At 35.5% G+C, this 24,876-nt stretch overlaps 1 protein-coding gene across 2 annotated transcripts in view; it reads left to right on the forward strand.

Moving 5' to 3' along the window:
- The window catches only part of LOC101340987 (glutathione S-transferase C-terminal domain-containing protein), a 42,598-nt gene that overhangs the window by 12,321 nt on the left and 5,401 nt on the right, over nt 1–24,876 (forward strand). The window contains exons 2-6 of one of the 2 annotated variants that reach the window (XM_023734770.1): nt 7,725–7,840; nt 8,002–8,046; nt 10,353–10,481; nt 22,996–23,129; nt 23,274–23,304. In XM_023734770.1, coding sequence (XP_023590538.1) covers nt 7,730–7,840; nt 8,002–8,046; nt 10,353–10,481; nt 22,996–23,129; nt 23,274–23,304 — 450 coding nt within the window. In that variant the 5' untranslated portion in view covers nt 7,725–7,729. Of the gene's footprint in view, nt 1–6,784; nt 7,841–8,001; nt 8,047–10,352; nt 10,482–22,995; nt 23,130–23,273; nt 23,305–24,876 lie in introns of those variants that run through there. The other variant, XM_023734769.1, reaches the window with a different exon arrangement.

The following is a 24,876-nucleotide window of genomic DNA, read 5'->3' on the forward strand; positions in this document are numbered from 1 at the left end:
TTGATATGTTGTGGGGTTGTTAACCAATGTCATAAAATAACATGTGTACTTCTGTTTCATGAGAAACTATTTGTTCTGTAAGCCTTCACCTGAAGGACAATAAAGAAAAAGAAGAATAAAAAAAAAAAGGTTGCTGTGATTATAAGGTGGGGAGATAGCTTCTTTCTGGAAAGGGTGACACCTAAAGGTCAATTCATTAAATAGAGTGACTTATGGGACCTCTAGATAATGCCTTAGTGAAGTATTCCAAAATTCCCAAGTTCAAAACTTTAATTGATTGTTTTTACTGGTACACCTGCTCTTGGAAATTTTATTTAGAGAAAAAACTAAAATAAAATGCATTTAATGACTGATTCTGTAGAATTAAACTGTTTTTCCCCTCAGATGTAATTACCTGGGAAATCATACATTTCTTTGCCAGAAAATACCTTATTTCCTTGAACTTTCACGCACAAAAAGGGCACCAGCACTGAAATTCTGAAATCACAATTAATCAAAGTTATCTGTTTAAGAAACAGCAGAATATACAGAAAAGAAGGCCAAACCTGAACCTGGCTCCATCCCAGCTTCACCACTTCACCTCGTTAGTGCTCAGCGTACTAATCTGTGAAATAAGGAGAATGGCATCCACCCTGACAACCTGACAGAGTGTTGAGGATTAAATGATACATCAAATATGCAAGTGTTTAATGCATTGCAAAGAATCATATAAACGGAAGGTATTATCAATCTTTTAGAAGCCTTGATAAAAGATACTTGGATTTCCTCAAGTTGTGGTTGTTAAAATTTTATGATAACGTATCTTGTATAATGTGGTTAGTAAAATACATTTTTAAGCTTAAATATGTTTTATACTGATTAAAACCAGGTATACGTTCATCACAGGTAGTACCAAGTGTTATACATCTTTGTGTTCCAAACATCTTCTAAAACAGTTCTATGTAGGTCAAGTTGGTTGGTTGGTTCACTGATCGAATGATTGAGTGAGAAAGATATGTATGAGGTCATTATTCTTCAATTTAGATAGGAATAAACTAGAGCTGTAATAACATTTTGATTGTCCACTGAATTCTACTGTCTTTTCAGTGTACAATTATTGCATGTTCCAATAGCATATAACAAATCTGTCAGAGTGAAATGTCATCACACTGTTGTTGATTTCATAGACTGTACTGTGGATTGTATGAATTGAGGGAAAATGGGCAGGGAAGGTATCGGATGATTTAACACAGATGTTGCAAAACATCGCCACTCTGAGGTCAGCATGGCTGGGAGGATTAGTGATGCTAGCCTGCATCTGGCTTCAACAAATATAAAATTGAAAGGAGTACACTAAATGTTAATATTTCAAATAAGTTCTACCCATAATTTAAAAGTTACCCTAACCTGAAATGTAGACTTTATTTTGCCTCTTAGTTTCATGCAAATGACTGCTTTATCATTCTCTCACAAAATTTTTCAGAAATGTTTCCACCCATACTTAAAACACTGTTTCACAGTTGACTTCTTTTTAGTATTTCAACTGATACAGGCATATCGTTGGTATCTAACTTGTTTTCATACATAGTGCTTGTAAAAAATTGGTATACTGCCTTAAAACACAGTTCGTTATAAATGCAGACAAAAGTCATTCATTAAACTTTATATTTTGCATCTGTTCTGTGCCTGTTTGTGTTCTAATACTCTCTCCATTTAATTGCACCCATGTTTATGTAGTTCCAGGAAAAATCATCTATTTCAAGGAAACAGAAGCAATTTCAGCTAATGGTTCTCTTTTGGAATTTATTATAATGAATTGTCTTAGGTATCATTTTATAATAAGAAACTTTTTTTCACTACTTAACAATAATGGGCTTTACAATATGAAAGATCAGTTCCTTTGGGTTGTGACAACGAGTTTGAAGAAGTAACTTTTTTATCCTTTGTCTTTTTTTTTTTTTAATTACAAAGTAATATATGTTCTAAATTCAGACTGGAGTGAGGAAAGATGATGTGGTTTTGAGGGTCTAAAGCAAGGAAATACTTTTCAAGCAAAGGGAGCAGATCATATGAAGACACAGACTCATGAAGTATGTAAGGTCGAGGAAGTGTCAGTTGTTTAGAGGGGCTGGAGCAAAGGGTATGTTTAAGAGAATAGCAGAAGGCTGTCAAACTAGGATCGAGATCATTAAAGGCCTTGTTTTCTTGCTGAGAAGTCAAGATTTTATTCTTAAGGTCAGAGGGAAGACTTTAAAGGAGTTTTAAGCTAAGGAGAAACATTTTAACGGGTAGATTTAGAGGAGACTTTAGTAGGACACCCAGGTAAAGTATGCTGTGATGAGCTACGGCTCCGAGACAGAACCTGGTGGACATAGCATTTAAGGAAGATCCCAGGGGAAGAGGAGCTTGGCAAGGAGAGCAAGAGGGAGAGGGAGAGAGAGAATTCAGTAAGGAGTCCAAGGGATTTCTTAATGTATAGAACACCAGGGCTCAAAATGATTCAGTTAGTTCAATTGAATCCATTTCATTTTATTAATTAAATCACTTAATGTCAGTTAGCATCAGTTGAGGTTGAATGTCTCCGAGAATTTTTGAATGGGTAATCCTATCTAATTTGAGGATATACTCTATACAGAATAAAAATAATGCAGACTAGCATTACAAAAGGATATCCTTAGTATGTAATAATGTAAAAATAAGTCATGTCTATTCAGAATAAAATTTGTCTCTAAGGAACTCTAAGCATTTTAAATATAAAGCAGGCCCGTGCTTTCTCTACGGCGCAGAGAGGCAGAGTAACAAGCAATGCCCTTTTCATCTTGCCTTGCCTTTATTGTTAGGCCCATCTTGTGTTCTGCCATTTCCCCGCCGAGGTCTCATTTTCAAGCCCAAGTGAGCTAATTGAAGATTTTTCTTAAATATGCCATACGCTTCATGGTATGCCTTTCCCAGCCCGTTCTATCTGACAAGTTTCTGTTACTCCTTAAAGACTCAGCTGAAATGTCCCAAGTCTCTGTGAAGCCTTCTCTTATGTGTCAAGCAGTTAGGCCTTTAACTTAAGTGCACATACCTTTTCACATAATTAACACTTAACATATTTTTTATCACAATTATTGTGATCTACGTTGTATGTGTGTGTGTAGGTATACAACTTCTTAGATATCCTCATAGCTCCTTAAGAACAGAGATTATGTCGTATCCATCTTTAGTGGTTAAGAGCTCAGCTGCTAAACAAAGGCTGGCAGTTCGAATCCACCCGCCGCTCCTTGGAAATCCTATGGGGCAGTTCTACTCTGTCCGTAGGGTCACTATGGTTTTGGTTTGGTCCTCCGCGTATAGACAGGTTCTGAGCATGTTGTTGTCGTTGTTAGGTGCCGTTGAGTCAGCTCTGACTCATGGAGACCTTATTTATAACAGAATGAAATGTTGCTCAGTCCTGTGCCGTCTTCATGATCATTGGTATTTGAGCCCATTGTGGTGCTTTAATGACTGTTCCAAGTATGAAAACCATAGCTGTCCTGGGAGTGGAACCTGGGCTTCACCATCCACTCCCTTGTAAAGCACAATAAGCAGCCATTCATCAACTTGTGCTTTCTTAATGCTGTTAATCAGGCCGCTGGAAACATTAAAAGTTTGTGGTTACCACCTTCCCTTTCACCTGCCAAAGGTCCTATCAGTGCCACCTTGTTTATTCACTTGACTGGCACCTTCTCTAGAAGAGTGGTATACACTACATATGTCTCTGTTGAAGAAATACGGTTTTGCGCTCTTGATTTTATAGCTTATCACACAAAAAGGGTATTTCTAAAAATCTCTAAACCATTAGTTTTAACCTTTCTCTTTGTCTACATATCTAATTGTATTTTTAAAAATTCACAGAACTTGACTGATACGTTACATCACAAAGAAATGCTTGAAAAACAAAACAACAAAAGAATTTTTAGTAAAGAAATCAGATATGTATGCAAGCATCCAACCAATTTCCTTTCACGAGTAAGTTATAACATGCAAGATAGTTTATTGCTTCAGGCTGAGAAACAAGAAATTAAGAGCAGTCTGATCTAAGGCACAAATTACTAGACTGAGCACGTGTCCTGGCTGCACATTTTCCATAGATTTTTTTTTTTTCTTTTTGCCTTATGATGCATTGGATCTACTAAAAATGCTGTTGTTGCAACATGGCTCTTCCTTAGCTTAAAAATTTGTTCCTGGACTCTTGTCCTTTTTATGGGGGGTAGTGGGGGAGGTTAATACAAACAACATTGAAGTTGTCTAAATAATCAGGTTTCTCCTAGCTAGAATTAGACAAAGAAAAAACTCCATTGTGGGAGATTTACATCACAGAACAAATGAGATCATTTGTATAAAAACATTGATTGAATCCATGGGTTTCTTTTTCCATGATGACACCTAAAGAATCATCATTATGAGTCAAACTAAAAGTAGGTTGTAATTTTATGCTTGTACATGGTGTCTCAGGCACAAGGATGCTGGTTAAAAAGAGAAAGTAGGATTTGATTTTTAAATTAGTACTATATCCCAAAATACCACTTTCTTACCTTGAATGTATTTGAGATTTGGTTCATATTTCTAGGAGTTTCATAATGTTTATAAAAGTGAAATAGGGAGAGGGGATGTTGTAATAGTGGCTGTCTTTCCATAAAGCATCTGGGCACCTTGCTGGCGTTATTTTTAGCTCAACCCTTGTGAATATTATGTGCAGCTTTATAGTCTCTCTACTTAAACACAGTCCTGAAAAGTACCTCTTTGCCTTCAGCCTTCATTTCAGCATGAATTCTTTATATGCAAAGATGCAGTCTTAGCAAGAAAAACAGCTTCATCAACATTTGCTTTTGAAACAGGTATGGAAAAGTTAGATAATTCTAAATTTCTAATAGAAATTTGCATTTCTGTATGGTGCAGAACTTGCTGTAAGATATTCCATTTAATAAATTTTATTTTTCTTTCTCTTTGTTCATAACAAAGAAATAATTTTTTGACCCTTATGAAAATGGTTTGGCTGAGAACACTAAGAAATCTACAAAGAGAGCAAATATAGAAATGTCTGTGCTCATTCCTTGCTTCGTGGTGGCTCCAGCTGAATGCCCTAAATTTTACAGCAGAATTTATTACTCCAGAGCTCCAAAAGGACTCAAAAGTACTTTCGTTTTGTGCCCTCTGACCTTTCTCTTCCTCTTCCTGCTCTTCCTTGTTCTTATTCTTCCTCCTCCAAATCAAATCTGCACTGCTCTCAGAAATACAAGATGCATAAAGGGATGGATAGATGGGTAGATGAGTGATAAACCAAGAATAGTAAATTGTTAATGGTAGAATCTAGGTAGAGGTTTGGAGTCCTTGTGTGGTGCAAACGTTTAATGTGCTCAGTTGCTAATTGAAAGATTGGAAGTTCAAGTCCATCCAGACACAGCTCTTAAGAAAGACCTGACGATCAACTTCCGAAAAATCTGCCATTGAAAATCGTTTGGAGCACAGCTCTACTCTGACACATATGAGGTCACCATGAGTCGAAATCAACTTGAGGGCAACTGATTAGCTGGTTGGAGGTTATAGAGACATTCACTGTAAGATTATTGCAACTTAGCTATATGTTTGAACATTGTCATAATAAGATACTACCGTGGGGGCTGGGGAATAGAGAACAATGAATATACACTTTTAGTGGGTATGCAAACTGGGATCATCATTTGGATTATACCAATTTAAACAGGTAACAGCTAGCAGTATGTATCAAACATACTCTTGGTTGTACCAAAAAAATTCTACATCTAGTAATTTATTTTTTTTAAAAAAAAGGCAAGTGCTCAGACATATGTGCAAAGATGTTAATTTTGCATCATTTGTAACAGGGACAAACTAGAAACAACCGCAAGATCTTTTAAATGACTTGTCAATATAATGGCATAGCTAAGCAATCAAATACTGTTTATTAGAAATGGTAGATCTATACGTGTTGACATAAAAAAGACGTACATGATGTATGTATATGTGTATATATGTGTGTAAATATATATGTATATATACATATATGCATATATATATGTGTGTGTATATATATCATGATCTCATTTATGAGAAAATATATGGATAGAAGTTTATGTATAATTAAAAATCTGTAAAAAAATATTCTAATCTCTTAGGAGTGGTTATTCAAGAAGGGTGGAATTACAATGTCTATCACTTTCTCTGTGTTTAAAATTTTTACAATTATATTATTAGAGAACAATGAACATAATTCTTTTAAAAGCTACATGAGTCTGTCTTCACAAATAAAGTCACCAGACTGTGTACATAAATGCCCCGCATGGTTGAGATTCACATTAGGCCATGCTAAACAGTTAACAATGTACACGAAGACTCAGCTGTACAATGATGATCACATCATTATTAATAACAGGAAAAAAGAAAAACAACCTAGATGTCCAACTATAGGGAATTAATTAAAGAAATTATGGTACATACAATCAATGGTGTACTATATTGCCATTACAACTTAAAGTACAGAAATAAATGCACTGACATGGAAATATATTTACAATATATGCTGGCTAGAAAATTATCAATGTATAGATATGGCTATTGCCTGGAAGTACATATATATAAAAATGATACCTCTGAATTATGAAATTATGGATTTTTTATCATATAGATCTTTTTTGTCCACATTTTCTATTTTTTCCTACAATATAAATTTTTCCAAAGTTGTGTTAATTTCCATTTAATAACATACGAAAGAAAAGACAAACAGAAAGGAGAAGGAAAAAATCCACACTATTTTTCTATGAAAATGGAGCAGGGAAACCTTGGTGTCTTTAAATAATTTTTGATTGAACCAAAAGGATTATCTAGGTTTTCCCCTTTATCTGTATTACTGAAATCGGCTCTCTTACTAAATTCCCTTCCTCCGACTCTTGTTAAAAGCACATTTGAAATATGTAAAAACAAGACAGCTTCTTTCTTCTAAAGATATTTTTGTGGATTTGACTAGTGGCTATTGAAAGGAAAGTCAAGATGTTTTCATGCTGCTAGGCCCAAGGCATTTCATATTTGGAAATGCTCTATCTTTAATCTCTAATTGCATTAAATTTCTATGTCTGACTCATCAGGAAGGAGGCTTCAAAGCAGAAAAGGGAAAATCCAATTTCTCCCTGAAGATAGTAAACATTGATATATTTCAGGCAGGGTGACACCTGAGTTCCAATGCTTCTATGTGTCCTAACTGGAAGAATTAAGTGTTCAAGGATGTGCCAGTTAAATAATGAAAGTGTTTTGATTTATAATAGATCTCTTTTCTCCAAGGAGATTTAAGCAATGTGCTAAAATTAGGTAAACTTCACAATATATCTCTGAGTTGGCTACAGGGAAGAATTATTACTGTTATTATTATTTTTATTCATCCAGCAAATATTTCTTGAACACTTACTTTATTTATGACACTGAACTTAATGTTTCACTCGTTGTTTCAACTCTTAAGAAGATATTTTTCATAGATCTTTTCTCAATGGCTGTTGAAAGAAAAGTTGGATAGGAATAAAAGTAAAATAAGCAGAAACAGAGTTCATCTCAGGGTTGGAGCCTCTCATATTCCATTATATGGGCTTTGTCATCCATTGTTTCACATACACAGTCACCCCTCCTCCTGTATGCTGGTAGTTGATTCTAAATGTGTTTTCTTGGTTCCTCACAAGACATAATGTTGCCTTTTCTTGATCTCTTGTCACTCCCAGGTAAAATGTCCAGTGATCGAGCATTGAGGAAACAGCAGCAGTTAAACAACCTCGTTTATGTGGTTACAAATCAAGCCAGACCTGGTGACAGAATTGTGGACTTCTGCAGCGGCGGGGTATTATCTCTCTCCTTTTGTCCTTTTTAGTCTTTCCAAGACAGTGTACTTTACTATATTACACTCAAGGTTGTGTTTTTATTTGGCAAGATGGTTGTCTCAGAATGAGCAAAACCCATAGGGAGTAAAGTTAACTTGCTTCTTCTTTTTTTAATTTTCAGGGCCATGTTGGAATTGTGCTTGCTCACATGCTGCCATCCTGCCAGGTAACGTCTGAATAATAGATAAAAGAAGACACTGGAAAACTACACCATTCACTTAGCCGAGTCTGGCTTAGCCCCTGCTCTTTGAGTTTATAATCATCCACCCAGGTTAAACATGTGGCTCAGGCTTTTTCTTTTTTCTTTGAAGTATACTTCTAAGATTCAGAATCTTAAGGAAAAAAAAAGTACAGTAGGACCAAAGTACAGTTTCAGTTCTTAAAAGATTCTATTTTAAAATAATTTTAAAGGAAATAACTATTCCATTGTTAAATAAAATAGTTATAATGAAACTAGTTTAACTTTTAGCACGGTTTTATGCTGGAAATACTGGTTCCTGACACTTTCTGAACAATTTTTATTTTTATTTATTTTTTGGATACTAATTTTTATTCATTGCATCAAAATTGTAACAATAATAAAAATTTTTAAAGAAAAAAAGTAAACGAACCCACTATCTACCACACTGACCTGTCAAATGCTTTTCTCTGTAATGTTCCCATCAAGTCATTGTACATGTGGATGCATATTGTTGCAAATTCTAAAAATACAAATATACTTTTAGTCCCCTATTTTCACTCAGTATTGTATATAAAGGTTTTCTCTATTGCCAATACTTTTAAATATTTTTTAGTGACTACATAATGTTTTCGAGTAAATGTAGTGTAATTTATTCAATCGTTGCTATAGTTTGTTAGAAGTCTATGCTATTTTTAGTCTTCTGCCGTATTAAATCAATTCCTTACAGTGTCTATCTTTTAATACAAAGTCTGAAACTTGGGGTCATCTTTTTTTTTTTTTAATACAAATTCTACTCAGGTATATTCTTTGCTTGGGAGCTCTCTGGAAGGTAGGAACTAATTACATACAGATAGCAGAAAAAAATGTGGAAGAACTCATAAATTGGCCAGAATGACATATACCACAGTGAAGGGGATAGGGTCATTTTTCTTTGAGAAACAGGCAGGTGCCTGTTTTGTTATTAAGGAAAGCAACAATTTCATGACTGGAGTAAGAGGAAGAGAGCTTATAAAGTAGAACCCTGGAGTAGAATTGGGGCTGTAGTGTCCTTTCTCCCATCCTAACAATTCTCTGGAAATGTAGAGAGGCTAAAACTGGAAAAGGGACGTGTTGGCTAGAAGAAAGGCTGGAAAGCCTTCCACACCAGTTATTACTTTGACAGGCTTTTTACACAAAAGGATATATGAATTTTCCACAAAGACAACATAAGGACAGAATAATTGTAGAACTAGTAATGATAGTGATGGAAGTGACTAAACTCTACTCACTGGTCTTGTTCCAAACTAATAATCCTCTCCCGTCTTCTCAGGATTACTGTTAGAGGCTCCTAACTGGTTTCCCTTCTTCTGCCTTGCCCCCACCAATCTTTACTCCACATTGCAATCTCTACTCTACAATCATTCATGATCTGGCTCCTGTTCACCTCTCCAGCCTCATTTCACCCTCCACACCTTGTTCCCCATCCCCACCACACACACCATGTCCCAGCTATACCAATTTTCTCAGTTCTTCAAATACACCATGCTCTTCCTCACTTTGGTCCTTAATACATACTTTCTCAGCATGAAATGCTTCTCCATTCGCCCAGCTAATTTCTATTCATTTTTCAGGCTTCAGCTAGTATGTTACCTCCCCATGAAAAGCTGCTTTACTCCTCAGGTCTAGGTACTCTCATTACACATTATATACCTTTTATTATAACTTCTATCACACTGTGTTATAATTGCCTGTTTCACTTGTATATTACTATAATATGAGCCCCAAGAGTTCAGGGACCTTGTTCATTATCGTACCTCATTATCTGGCATACTCCTGGGTACAGGATAGAGGACCAATATAATATTTTCTGTATTGTTCAGGCAGCCCTGGTGGCATAGCAGTCAAGAGCTTGGCTGCTAATCAAAACGCTGGCAGTTTGAATCTACCAGTCACTCCTTGGAAACCCTGTGGGGGCAGTTCTACTCTGTCTTATCGGGTTGCTAAGATATGAAATACAGTAATAATACTTTTGGAGCCCTGGTGGCACAGTGGTTAAAGCACTCAGCTGCTAATCGAAAAGTCAGTTATTTGAACCCACTATCTGCTCCACAGGAGAAAGATGTGGCAGTCTGCTTCAGTAAAGATTTACAGCCTTGGAAACCCTAGGAGGCAGTTCTACTCTGTCCTATAGGGTCACTGTGAATTGGAATCAACTCGACGGCAGTGGGTTTGGTTTCTCGGTTTAGTAATACTTTGCCCTAATGTCTGAATTATGTTACTGAATATACTATTATTTTCTGCATGATATCTAGGTTACATTAATAGAAAACAAGGAATTATCTTTAGTTCGTGCCAAGAAGAGAAGTGATGAACTAGGCTTAAGCAACATTTGGTTCATTCAAGCAAATATGGAGTATTTTACAGGGATGTTTAATATTGGGGTAAGTACTCAAACAATTTCAATTTCAATTGAAAAAGTATATGCCTTAGGGTAAATAAAGGGGGTATTTTTTATTTTCTTTGCTAAAAAAAGAAACCTATTTTTTCTAGTATTTCTACAATATAGCATATTGATGAATATTAATTTATTCATAACACTTCATCATTACATAATAGAAATACCATTTGTTCCTCCTAGATAAGAACTTCATTTTCTTCCCTGCAGAATCTCCAGAGCTTTGAACAATGTTTGGCACATAGCAAGTTTTTACATAATAGTTAATAACTGAGTGAATGAATTCTAATGAAGATGATTGCCCTGGTTTATTCTGCATTTTTAGAAGACAAAGAAAAGAAAAATAAAACTTTATAATAAAATAAAAATAGCTTTTTAATAACCTCTAAATAATGGGTTGCCTTTACATGATGTTTTATTTTGCTAAGATTTGATACTACATGTATTTTTAATTTCCAAGAGACAGAAAGACTATCAGTCATGTTTATAAACCCTTTAGAGCAAATTGTTATTGTCTAATATTCCTAAAAAAGCCTAACATATGTAATTTTGCCAGCCCATTTAAACCCAAGATTCTGTGCTCTTTTGTGGAATATGAGTTTAATTAAGGTATTACTGTTGCTTCTGTTCCTTGTTTTTGTTGTAAATAATTTTGTTTTTTCCATGATTTTGATAGGAATATATGCTTGATATAGAAAACTACTTAACAATATAAAGAAGAAATCACGACATTCTCACTACACAGAGATAAATACTGTTTGGTCTTTATATGTTTATGCACACATACCAATACACATTTACACACACACATACATACTTACACATATGTTAACATCATTGAAATAGCACATAGATCCTCCTTTAACTGAACTTTACCATAAATCTTTTCCCTTTTCATTAATCATGTTTCTTTTTTTTCCTTGTTGTTATAATGTAATTATGACTGTGATGAATACCTTATGGATTAGGCTTTTCCTGTATTTCTTATTTCCATAGGTGATAGATTTAAAAGTTGAATTACTGGGTCACAGGCATTATTTATGGCTTTTGATAAATACATTTGCCGAATCACTTTCCAGGAAGGTTGTACTAATTTGCATCCCCAACTGAATATGTTCACATAAGCATTGTCTTGTCTAAACAGACATTTTGTTAAACTTGAGAAACTCAGATCTTTTATAGTACTTCTGACTTTTTGTCTAATGAAGTTCATTTAATTCTTAAATATTGACTACTGTAATTTTTTAAATTTTATTGTTATTTTTATAGCCTTAAAAGGGGCAATCTGTTTCCTTTGTAGGCATGATGTAGATTGGTTATCTCAAGCCAAGCCTATGCAAAGAGAAGGGAAATGTTGATAAGGAAATTCAGAAAAATATAGACATCTGATCCAGAATATTCACATTAAAAATATACCTATGTGCAGTTTTAATTTTAGGTAAATATTGAGGTAAAGGCTAGGTCTTCTCCCACATAACAAGCCATTAATCCAGTCCCCATGTTACCAATATACCAGGCAGAATGTTTAAGGTAGCAAGATATTGTCCATTTACTCACCTCTCAAAACACAAAATTCCCAGCTATTAGCCATACATCTGTTTGTCCTTCCATGTCTTATTGATGCTGAATCACTCTGGAGTATTTTTGTAACTTCCAAGTTTGTAATTCACTAACACCAGGTAAATAGGTAGATGTCTTTTTGGAAGTGATATTTTCTCTACATTTCATATTACTATATCCAATTTTTTAAATATTTTTTCTCCTTTAATTATGTTTGTCAAGGTATGTAGAAAACGAACTAAAATCACACAAAGCATTAACCAAAATTAGATTCAGTCTCAAGAAAATAATTTGCCTAGAAATGTAATTAAGGTATTATCACTAGATAAATCAGACTAAATGAATCAGTGCCTGTAACTCTTTTATTAAATAGATCCCAGTGAAAATATGTGACTAGAGAGGAAATCAGAATAACCAAGTATTGGAAATGCATTAAAACTGCATTAATCCATGATTTTGTTATATTTCAAATAATCGCTTGTTGGCATTTATCTTTGCTTAGTAAATGCTTTTCACTTTTACTGTTTTTCTTTAGCTATAAAAATTAATGATCTAAACAAGATTTTAAGGAGAGAATTTTAAACTCTTAGAACCAAGTATCTTTAGGAACTTTAGACAAATTACGTATCAGAATTGAAATATTATTAGTCTTACCTCCTTCATAAATACAAAGCCTGTATCAGACAAAAGTGAATAGACTTATTAATTCTTTTAACCTAGCTGATTTGAAATAATACCAAAGGGAACAAATCTAAATATTTTCAGATTTTTCACCAAGGTCTTCCAATACCCTCTCCTACTATAGTCCTCCATATAACCAGAATCAATGAAATAATACTGTATTTGTTTCAAAAAGACTCTGCAGTTTCTGATTTACATTCTGCTTATTTGAGAAGGACATTTCTTTAGGCATACAAATGCCTGATGAGCATATAAAAACATTCAAAGTCTCTAGTAATTAAATAAATATAATTTGAACAATTATATTCCATTCTTGCCTGTGAAATTTGCAAGGATTTTTAAAATGTTATTACTCATTGGCTTCAGTGAGATGGGCTTAATCATACAGGAATGCTGAAAAATGTTGCATAATTTCTGCAATGATTATTGACATGAAAAAATTAGTTATAATGAGAAACAAAGAAATCAGTGTACAAAATTAGATAGTATAATGGTTAGGAACATGGATTTTAACATTCTGCAACCTTGTGTTAAAGTCCAAGCTTGGCTATTTACTAGCTGTATGGCCTTTGGCAATTTACTTAAACTCTAATGCTCAGTTTTTTTATCTATAAAATGGGCATAAAATACTTGGCCCGTAGGATTATTATGATGTTGTTATAATGTATGTGAAGCACTTAGCCGTTTCCTGGCACTTAGGAAGAACTCAGTAAACAGGGCCTCTTTCTCTGTGCGGTGTGATCTCAGCGATGTAGAAACTGCGTTAGAAAGGACGGGAGGAAGTAATGCTAATATTTTTTGAAGGTGGCTCTCTATATGCTGTGATTATGTATAATTTTTTCTTTATTTTTAGTATTTTCAAAATTTCCTACATTTAACATGTAATTTTTTATATTTATAAAATATAAAGACAGAAGAAATAATGATATATGTTTAATATTTATATTTATAAATTTATGTATATATGCAAGCTTCTTTAGCCAAGATAGGTTAATAGGGTCCTAAGGATTACTAGAAAGTATCTCAGACAATTCTGAACATATAAATATCAAATCATGTATGATATCTTTCAAAACAAGTATTCAATTATTATAAAAATAGCTTTGATTGACTTATTTTGATTTTGATTATAATGACTATTAATGGAGTGAGGAAAATATAAAAGTCTTTTCAAAGGCAGGAACCATCCAAGAAGGTTTTTGTTTCTATTTTTTCATACTTCAATATATGCAACTGTATGACCCCAAGTTGAGTATGTATTGATTACTGTTCCTGGGTGGCGAAGATGGGCAAGTTCTTGGTTACAAACTAAAAGGTTGGTTGGTTTGAATCTAGCCAGATGCACCTTGGAAGAAGACCTGCCGATCTACTTCAAAAGAAGAGTTCAGAAATCAAAATCCATTGCCATAAAGTCGATTCTGGCTCATGGCTACCCCATGTGTTACAGAATAGAACTGGCTGTAATCTTTATCGAAGCAGATCACCAGGCTTTTCTTTCGCAGTGTCACTGGGTGGGTTTTAACCATAAACGTTTCAGTTAGTAGTTGAGTGCAAACTGTTTGTACCACTCAGAGACTCCTGAAAGATCACAGTCTTTGACAACATCATGGAACACAATTCTGCTATGAAACACATGGTGTCATGATGAGTCAGAATTGACTCAATGGCAACTGGAAAAAAGGGGGGGGGTAATTTACCAAAGATTGTGAATATGTATTATTTTTTAGGGCTTTTATTTAAAGAAATTATTCTTGCCTTCATGTCTAATTTACAATAAATAATCATCATTATCGTAAGAATTTACTTTATGGTATTAAGCTTTTTAAAACCTAATTTACAATGTGAATGAAGAAGAACGTGGCATCCAGATTGAAGGAACACTCATTAACAACCTGCGATATGCAGATGCCACAACCTTGTTTGCTGAAAGCAAAGAGGACTTGAAGCACTTACTGGTGAAGATCAAAGACTACAACCTTCAGTATGGATTGCACTTCAACATAAAGAAAACAAAAATCCTCACAACTGGACCAATAAACAACATCAGGATAAATGGAGAAAAGGTTGGAGTTGTCAAGGATTTCATTTTACTTAGATCCACATTTAACACCCATGGAAGCAGCAGCCAAGAAATCAAATGACATTGCATTGGGCCAATCTGCTGCAAAAGACCTCTTTAAAGTATTAAAAAGCAAAGATGTCACTTCAAGGACTAAGGTGCCCTTGACCCAAGCCAGGATATTTTCAATCGCCTCATGTGCTTGTGAAAGCTGCACAATGAAAAAGGAAGACCAAAGAAGAATTGATGCATTTGAATTATGGTGTTGGCGAAGAATATTGAATATACCATGGACTGTCAAAAGAAGGAACAAATCTGTCTTGGAAGAAGTAAAGCCAGAATGCTCCTTAGAAGCAAGGATTACAAGACCTCATCTCACATACTTTGGTCATGTTATCAAGAGGGACTGGTCACTGGAGAAGGACATCATGCTCGGTAAAGTAAAGGGTTAGCAAAAAAGAGGAAGACCCTCAACAAGATGGATTGACACAGTGGGTGCAACCATGGGCTCAGTCATAGCAACAATAGTGAGGATGGTGCAGGACCAGGCAGTATTTTGTTCTGTTGTACATAGGGTCACTATAAGTTGGAACCAACTTGAAAGCACCTAACAACAGCAAAGATTAATATCCATGCTGTCAAACAATATTATGGAAACCTTGTTCTTGAACAATATTACAAAAAGGGCCATCGCTATGGAAAAACACACACTTTCTATTAAAAAATAAAAACGTGGTCAAGGCTAAACAACCTATCCCCCCAAAATGTTTTATTTGCATAATTCCAACAATAACACACAGTCATCTCAACCAAGTGATAGGGTATTAATTTTTAATAGTGTTATGGATATTTTTTATTTATTAATATATATCCAAATATCAATACAGTTTTATTTTCAGATTATCTGTACTTAACTTTTTACTTATAACATAATTTTTAATATGCTTATTATTTGTCACTGCTAAGTGCTTAATTATATGCTCGTTTCTAGTTATATATCTTAGTGTGAATAGGAATAAAAAAGCTAAAACCAAACCCATTGCTGTCGAGTCAATTCCAACTCATAACGACCCTATAAGACAGAGTAGAACTGCCCCATAGTTTTTCCAAGGCTGTAAATCTTTATGGAAGTAGACTGCCACATCTTTTTCCCTTGGGGAGACTGGTGGGTTTGAACCACCAACCTTTTGGTTAGCAACCAAGTGCTTAACCACTGCACCACCAGAGCTTCTTCAAATTGAAAGAAGCATATGCAATTATATAATTTAATTCAGTAACACTTTTGATGAGTAATATATATAATTTTTGTTTTAAAAGATAAGGAACTTGCAGAATGATATACTCTACAAACAATCTTTAAAAAAATTGTTAAGGCAGAATTGAGGCTTTCTAAGGTGAAGATGGCAGACAGAGATCCTTCAACTCTCTTGCCTCCAAGAAACGTTGTCCCCCAAACAACAAGAACAAAAACAGAAAATCATAGTAGCTATTTGGTAAAACTGTGTTCAAGATTCTATAACTTGAGCCACAATATATAAAGATAGAAAGATCACAGGAAAAATGATAAATTGTTTAGTAGAGAAGAGTAAGATCAAACTTAAATGCTTGAGGGGATGGGGTAGTGTCTTAGGTTGGGTTCTCTAGAAAAGCAAAACCAATAAAGTGTATATACAGAGAGAGATTTATATCAAGGAAGTGGCTCATGCATTTGTAGAGACTGGAATGTCCCAAGTCCATGGGTCATAATAGAGGCTTGTCCTGATTCACATAGCCACAGATGCTGGTGAACTCAAGATCAGCAGGTCAGACAACAGGGCTCTTGCTCACAGGCTGCGAAGATGGACTAATCCCAAGATCAGCAGGCAAGACCCCAGGTAAGCTGCTAGCTCCAGTCCCAAGATCTGGAGGTCAGACGAATAGGAGCCAGCTGCAGTATCCAGAGCAAGCAAAAACCCACGATCCTTGCCAGAATGTCCACTTTTATTTGATGCAGGCCAGACACTCAAGGAAACTCCCTTTCAACTGATTGGCTACTCATAGCAGATCCAGTCATGGAAGTGATCACAGTATACCAGATTTCATCACGGAAGTGATCAGAACATCATACAACTGCCAAACCACTGAGAATCATGGCCCAGCCAAGATGACACACAATCTTAACCATCACAGATAGCAAGAGTGCTCTCAGGAAGCAAATCACTTTGCTTCCACAGAATTCCAGAAAAGTTCAGGAATTCAGGACAACCAAAAACCTCCAGTTGGGGATAAGGAAGAGCTGAAGTCATGTTTATTTAAAAATATTATACCTACTCCTCACTTATCAACTATCTCGTTATCTGACATTTCATATTTACGACAACAGTAAAAACTATTTTGCGCATTAATGACATACCTCTGGCAGTTATGAACACTGAGCGGGGAGGCAAGAGTAATGCTGACTGTGATAGTTAAGGTTATGTGTTATCTTGGCTGGGCCATGATTCTCAATGGTTTGGCAGTTATGTAATGATGTAATATGGCAGTTTTATAGTGATGTAATCTGGCAGTTATGTAATGAAGTAATCATCTTCCACTCTGTGATCTGATGCAGTCATCCCCCATTTTCAAATACCACCGATTTTCACATAGCGACCTGGTCTTTGGAACATAACCAAATTGATAAGTGAGGAGTGGGTGTATTTAGAGACTCATATTTCCACTCCCATCTTTTGTAGTCAAATTAATCTCCCACTCCTGCAAGAGACTGGAAGTTTATTCTGTGAAGAAACAGAACCAGAGAAGCTCCAAGTATGAGAATACCAGGCACAGCATAGGGTAGGGCTGATGTGCATACCATAAATAAGGACTCAGTGAGTCTGCATCCTGAATGATACATCTTTCCCTCATCCCTCCTGACCCTTAATCACAGAACCTCAGAAACCAGGTCGATTTCCTCAACTGAAGCAATTAAAAGAGCCTGTTCTGCAGAAACAGAACTGTCACCAGAGAAAAGAAGTACAGACACTATATATGTAACTTAAAATTTTTTTTTAAGTCTAGCTGGCTACCTGATCACCCCATCACTGGTGAAACCCATCATTCTCCTCATGCCTTATTCTTTCATTCAGAACTTCTGATCAATTTTCAGTGATTCACTCTTGAATGTGAACTGACAGCCAAGGAACACAAAACGTGCAAGACTTCCCATAAACTGAAGTCATTTTTATTTAAAGATGGGAGATAAAGACCAAGCAACAAATGTAACAAAGGATCTTATTCAGAGAAAGATCAGAGAAGACATTGCATTAATGAAACAAGGATAGAATGAAAAAAGAAGAAGCAAGTCATCAGACAACAAGAAAGAACTTCGTGGAAATTAAAAATATGCTAGCCAAGATAAAAAATAAATAGAAAATTTGAAAGATGAAGTGTAGAACATCACCCAAAAAACAGGAGAAATGAAAACAGGAAAGAATTGTTTTTTTGCTTGTTTTTTAATTAGAACTCAGTCCAGGAAGTCCGATACCTCAATTAATAGGCATAGCAGAAAGAGAAAACAGATAATGGTGGGGAGGAAGTATAAAAGAAATAACATAAGAAAATGCGTCAGTAATGAAGGATGTGTTTCTCTTGATTGAAAAATCCCACTTGACAAATGATCTACACTAAGGCACATAGGCACATTGTTGTCAAATTTCAGAACACCAAGAATGAAAAGACATTTCAGAAGGGTTTGGGGGGTGCATATCATATATAAAGAATTTGGAATCAAAATGCCATCACACTTTTCAACAGTAACATAGAAAGCTAGGCTAAGACAGTGAAGTAATAGTTTCAAATTCTAAAGGAAAATTTCCAACCTAAAATTCTCTAACTAACCAATCCACCAATCAAATATGGAAATAAAGTTTTCAGACATTCAAGTTCTCAAAAATATGTACGTCACATGTACTCTTTTTCAGGAAACTATTAAAAGTTGCCTCACTAAAACAAGGGAGTAAACAAGAAAAAAGGAATAAGCCATATCCAGTACAAGCGAGAGGTAAAGGAAATTGTTAGTCTGATGGCAAAGGGAAGTCTCAGGACAAGAGCTGGGCAGCAGGCCTAGAAAGCATTGAGTCCATTTTGTGGTAAGAGGACAGACAGGAAAGATACCTTTAGGAAAGGAAATACGGACTGACCAGTTGTTTGACAGTTTTCACAGAGTGGAAAATCGTACTATAAAGCATTTTACAAAGCTTTTGGATAAAGAAAGGCATAGATGTTAAATGTATACAAATATATATATATAATGAAAATATTGCATGAACACTTACTAAAAATTGAGATGATAACATTAGGATAGGAAAAGGAAAAAAAAAAATCCTTCTCTCCCATGGAAGGAACTCAGTAGCTAATGTCTTATATTGACAAATACACAATAGCAATATACACTTACTATATGGGAAAACAGAGATGGATTTCAGGAAAGAAAACCTGAGTTGAAAGGCATTGGTTCTGGGTAGCCAGATTTTCTTTCATGGGTGGAGGGAGTGAATTCAGAACAAGAGACACTTTATAATTACACGTCTTTTAGCATTATTTGAATTTTAAAGCCAATTACCTATAATATTATTGCATGAACATTTTTAAAGAGGGGAACGTGCATGCACAGTTGAGATTAAAACTGCTTCTGTCTAGGGTATTATGGTTAAGAATCCTCCCTTGACAAGCGAAAGCTCAGAGTATGATTGGGTTAGGGCAAGTTCAGAGATAGTTCAGTTCAGCCTTCTCACTGTACACATAAAGAAGTTGAGGCTCCAAGAGGGGAGGAGTGACATAGCAAGTTACCATGAGAGCTGGACTAGAGTCCAGCCAGTCACTCCCTACTTGCCCTTCACATCAAAAGTAAGGACTGAATGGAAGCATCCAAAAACCAAACCAAACCTGTCACTGTCAAGTCAATTCCAACTCATAGTGACCCTGTAGGACGCATAGAACTGCCCCATGGGGTTTCCAAGGAATGGCTAGTGGATTTGAACTGCTGACCTTTCGATTAACAACTGAGCTCTTAACCACTGCGCCACTAGGGCTCCAATGGGAGCATAGAGGACTAGAATAAAGGTTTGGTTTGGAGTCAGACACAAAAACCCAAGATAAAAACCAAACCCATTGTGGTTGAGTTGTTTCTGACTCAGCAACCCTATAGGACAGAGTGGAACTGCCCCATAGGGTTTCCAAGGCTGTCATCTTTATGGAAGCCGACTGCGACATCTCCACCCAGAGCGACTGGTGGGTTCAAACTGCCAACCTTTAGTTTAGCAGTCAAGTGCTTAACTACTGCACCACCAAGGCCCCTTGGAGTTAGACATAACGAGTTGAAATCTTGGCTCCACCACTTGTGACCTTGGACTAGCAACTTAGCCTTTCTCAACCTCAGATTCTTCGTTTGTGAAAAAGGGAATAGCCATACTTACGTGCATGGTTTGGGCTAAGAAAAGGCCCAATAAATGTTAAATGAATCTCAAAAGAAAAAAAAGGACAGGAAGCCTATTAGAGTCATAAATCTAGCACAAGTTTTGAGGGTATGAATAAAGCAAAGGCTTATTATCTTTCAAGATATGTTTTCTGTAAGTGAAAAGATGTTGTATAAATTTGTCTAGATTTTGCCTTAAAAGCAGCCACTTGTAAAACATGAGAGGTAGGGATGATGAATTTCATTTATTTACTACCTGCATATAATATGTGGGTTCAGGTTTCTTGGCTATTCGGTTTTGTTTCACTGGCTTACATAATAGGATAACTATTGCACTTAGAAATGTTTTGATGTATAAACTATCGAAATAAGAAAATATAAGGCAAAGACCCTTAATTTATAGTGCATAGATTCTGCAGCGTATATCTGGGTTAAAAATATTTACATTTATTTTAGAATATACATTATCTTGGCTAATCAGTAAGTTTACAATTAACACTTCCATTTTTTTCTTTTATTGTAACTCAGTATATATACAGAGAAAGGAGTAAATAATAAGAAACTAATTATTTGAGAACGATAATTCTGAATTTTTGGGGTCAGTCTGTGAAACATTTGTTTGCTATGATATCAGCTAAGCAATGGATTAAATAATATCTTTTTCCCCCTAACACGTTAACCTTCATTAGATACTCATAGTTTATGTTTTGATGCTCTTTCTCCAGATGTCAAGATCTGTTTTCACCTAGAGGAGAATATTTTATCCTGTGTGTATTATATTAACAAACTCCCTGGGTCAGACGCTAGAAATATAATTAGAAATTAGATTCCATACAATTTACTGTGGGTAGGAATGGTTCAAGAAAAAAAATAGACATATTTATCTTTGCCCTTTTCTTCCTTTTTTCTCTTCCTTAATGTGTGACTAGCACGTAATCCATTTCTTTTTGTCAAAAGTCAGTGGTGAACTTAAGAGTGATACCCAAAAATTCTTTATTAAAAAAAAAGTGGTTTCTAAGTTTCCTTCTAGCTCCAAAAATGCTGCTCTGGCAGGGTATGGCATGATATAAGGGAAAGCATGTATGCTTTGGAGTCAGACTTGGATAAAGAATTCATCTGGAATGCTCCACAGCTAGGTGACCTTGAACATGTTATTGCAAAATGGAGATAATAAGGGCTACTTTAACAATTAAATTGAAAAAAAAAAAAAAGGATCTGATGATTAAATTAAGGAACGGGCAATCCATGTAAAGATGTTGACATCTAGCAGATATCGAATACATGCTAGTTCCCTGTGATGCTGTAATTCCAGAAGATAGTAGGACCTGTGAGGTAAGTAAAATGAGAGAGAGTAGTCATCTAGGACAGAGGCCCCAAACAGTATGAGTTGGGGTCCTTAATTTGTCGTGTGACTTTGGACAAGTTACTTAACTTCTCTGCATCTCAATTCCCTCATCTCAAAATAGTACCTACTTCCTCGGGTGGTTGTGAATATTAAACAAGAAAATACGTGGAAAGCAGTTAGCACAGTGCCTTACTCAATAATGTTGAATTTTACATTATTATTAGGATTAGCATCACCTCCTTTTTTGTTTTTTGGTATGAAAATGCCTTCTGCTTTTCTGCTCTGTGCTTGTTACTTCTTTGCCCTTTGAAATCTTTTCTATCTTACAAAGCCCTTCTTCAATTCCACCTCTTCCAGGAGATCCTTCCTGATTTCTCTATATGTGAATATCAACTCTCTCTCCTTTGATGTTTTGAACTTTCTTTTACTATTTTTAATGGCATTTAACAGATTCTGTCTTGTATTATAGTTGTTTATGTAATGCTTGTGTGTTGTTACTTGTGTAGTATTTAAAAAAAAAAAAAAACAAAACCCATTGCTGTTGAATTGATTCCAACTCATAGCGACCCTATAGGACAGAGTAGAACTGCTCTGTAGGGTTTCCAAGACTGTATTCTTTCCAGAAGCAGACTGCCACATCTTTCTCCCGCAGAGCGGCTGGTGGGCTACTGGGTTCGAACTGCTGACCTGTCAGTTAGCAGCTGAGCGCTTAACCACTGCACCACCAGGGCTCCTGTGTAGTATTTTACTTCTCCTTATATTCCCTCCATGGGGTCACATGGAGTCGCCGTGAGTTGGAATCGACTCCATGGCAGCTAACAGCAACAATATTCCTTGCAGTGCCTAACAGTGAGTTACATGTGGTAAACACATAAAAATAGCCAGAACTTTGTGAGTTGTTAAACCTATACAGCTCCCATGTTGAGTTGAGAGAGCGAATATATTAAATACTTTGGACTCAGTTGTTATTGTTGACAGAGTATAGAAAAGGAACCATGTTTTTTATCTTTGTATTCCCAGCAGTTAGCATAGTACTAGCTATTTCATATCTGGTGTTCTTGCTGCAATGCTACAACTGAACTAAATCCATAATCAGTAAGAGCACTGGTTTAGACATGCGTACATATTAAATTTTCCACATTTAAGGTCTCATCAGATTTCCCATTGAATGAATTTTATGCTTCATTTTCAATGTTTCATTTATAATCCTTCAACCTTGCTTAATTTCCTTAACAGAAATAGCCAAGTTGTTCTTTGGTACATCCAAATGAGAAATATTAAAACTATCATAGAATAGTATTCTGGTAACTTGAAATCTCTTGAGGATCAGTTCTCACAAAAAGTGGAAAAGGTAGCATGAAAGTAGATAGCACTGTTAGTTAAGAAAGAACTTAGTTCTAAGGTATGGTTTTGTTTTCCAGGTGGCGTTGCATGCTTGTGGAGTGGCAACAGACATGGTGATTGAGCACTGCATCAAAATGCGGGCTTCCTTTGTCACATGCCCTTGCTGTTATGGTTTCATTCAGAGCACCTCAAAGTTTAATTTTCCAAAAAGGTGAAATTGAATGCCTACCTAAGACAGTAATTCTTCAAATAAAATACATTGTTTTGTTTATAATTTAGTATTTTCAAGATTATTCCTACTCTTGTTATATCATATTTAAAATGATGACTAATTCCTTTTTCTTTTCTATTTCAGTGAACAATTCAAAGAAACACTATCATACAAGGTATCGTAAAGATCTAGATGTCTTCCTAATATGCTAATATACTTTTTATCCTTCTTTATATTTTTCCCTCTCAAATTTTGAATGGAGTGTGTAATTTATAGTTGTATTTGAATTACTCATTAGCGACTAGTATGGCTTCTTTTTTTTTTAAATCCAAGTTAACTCTTCAAATAGAATAATCAAGGATCTGACATTTTACCCCACTTCAGGATAACAAGTTAGCCTGCCACAGTTTCACAGATGCTCGCAGAAGATATGAGTCAGAGATAAATGACAGTTTATTGCTAATGGCAATGGTGGTAATCAGAGTATCATAATTTTTGCATTGGCTCTTTGAGGCCCAGTTGCCACAGGGTAACACAAAAAGGGCCAGGTGACACCTATACACTGAGTTTCATTACAGTAGGGAACCCTGAGCTTAGGGAACCTGAATCTTTTATAATGGGAAGTAAGCATGCCTGCCCTTTGCTCTGGAGGAAAAAACTGTATCTTCCAATTTTCACTATATAAACATTCTTTAAAACATCATCTGGAACAGGTGCAAACATTTCTATAAAAAGCCAGACTGTAAATATTTTAGGCTTTGCCTGTCACATATTCTTCATTGTCACTGTCATCATTGTTGTTTTTGTTTTTGTTTTACAACTCCTTAAAAATGTAGAAACCATTCTGAACTCATGAGCCATACCTAAACGTCTTATAGCCCAGATTTGCTGATCTCCAGTCTGGAACGAAGGCAGCTAGTGCCTCTGCTCACGAGACATAAACACAAGAGGCCCATGAAGAATTGTCTCCCAACAGTAGTCAGAACATATATAGTTTTGAATCACCAGTTTGAGCAAAACAATTTCTAGCTTTCTCAACATCACTACTACCGAATTAATTGGTCAATAACATGGCATAATACAGTTTAAGAATTAAGAAATAATATTTGAGAGAAAAACATAAATAATTCCATTAATAGTTGATAAAATAATTTTGATTCTTAGTTCAGTTAATTCCACTTCTTGCACAGACTCACTAAAACCACATAGACTCATTTTACATACCACCTGTCCCTTTTAGGTATTTTACATTCTTCTTCATTCAGTAGTGAAACGGTGAGGTACAGTGACCTAAAAATGTTCATTTCTACCATCTTAGCCCCTATACCTCCTTCATCTCTACTTGGTAACTTTTAAACGCCCACCTCCAACTCTGTCTCCGATTTCACTCCCCATTCACCCCCTTCCCTATACAAGTACACACAGGCATCTATAAGGAGAGTTTATACTTTCATCCAGAACCAGACAATTTCTTGACTTTTCCTACTAGCTTAAAATTTCACATATCCTAAGGGACTATAAAGTTTTTTTGGAAACGTTAGTACCTTAGGAACTATTTTCATAGAATTTCAAAATAACTCACCTGTCTATCACAAGACCTTGCCAATAAGGGGGAAAATGAACGGGGGGAAAGGAGGAAAAAACAAAAACTAAAAACTAGAAAGATGCTAAATAAAGCAAACTCAGAGAGGACAATATGGAAAAAACGTAGGGTGGTAAGAGGGAATAGGTTGCCACTGTAGGAGAT

Source organism: Trichechus manatus, unplaced genomic scaffold (genome assembly GCF_000243295.1).
Source record: "Trichechus manatus latirostris isolate Lorelei unplaced genomic scaffold, TriManLat1.0 scaffold00071, whole genome shotgun sequence".
In the NCBI taxonomy this organism is placed as follows: Eukaryota; Metazoa; Chordata; class Mammalia; order Sirenia; family Trichechidae; genus Trichechus; species Trichechus manatus.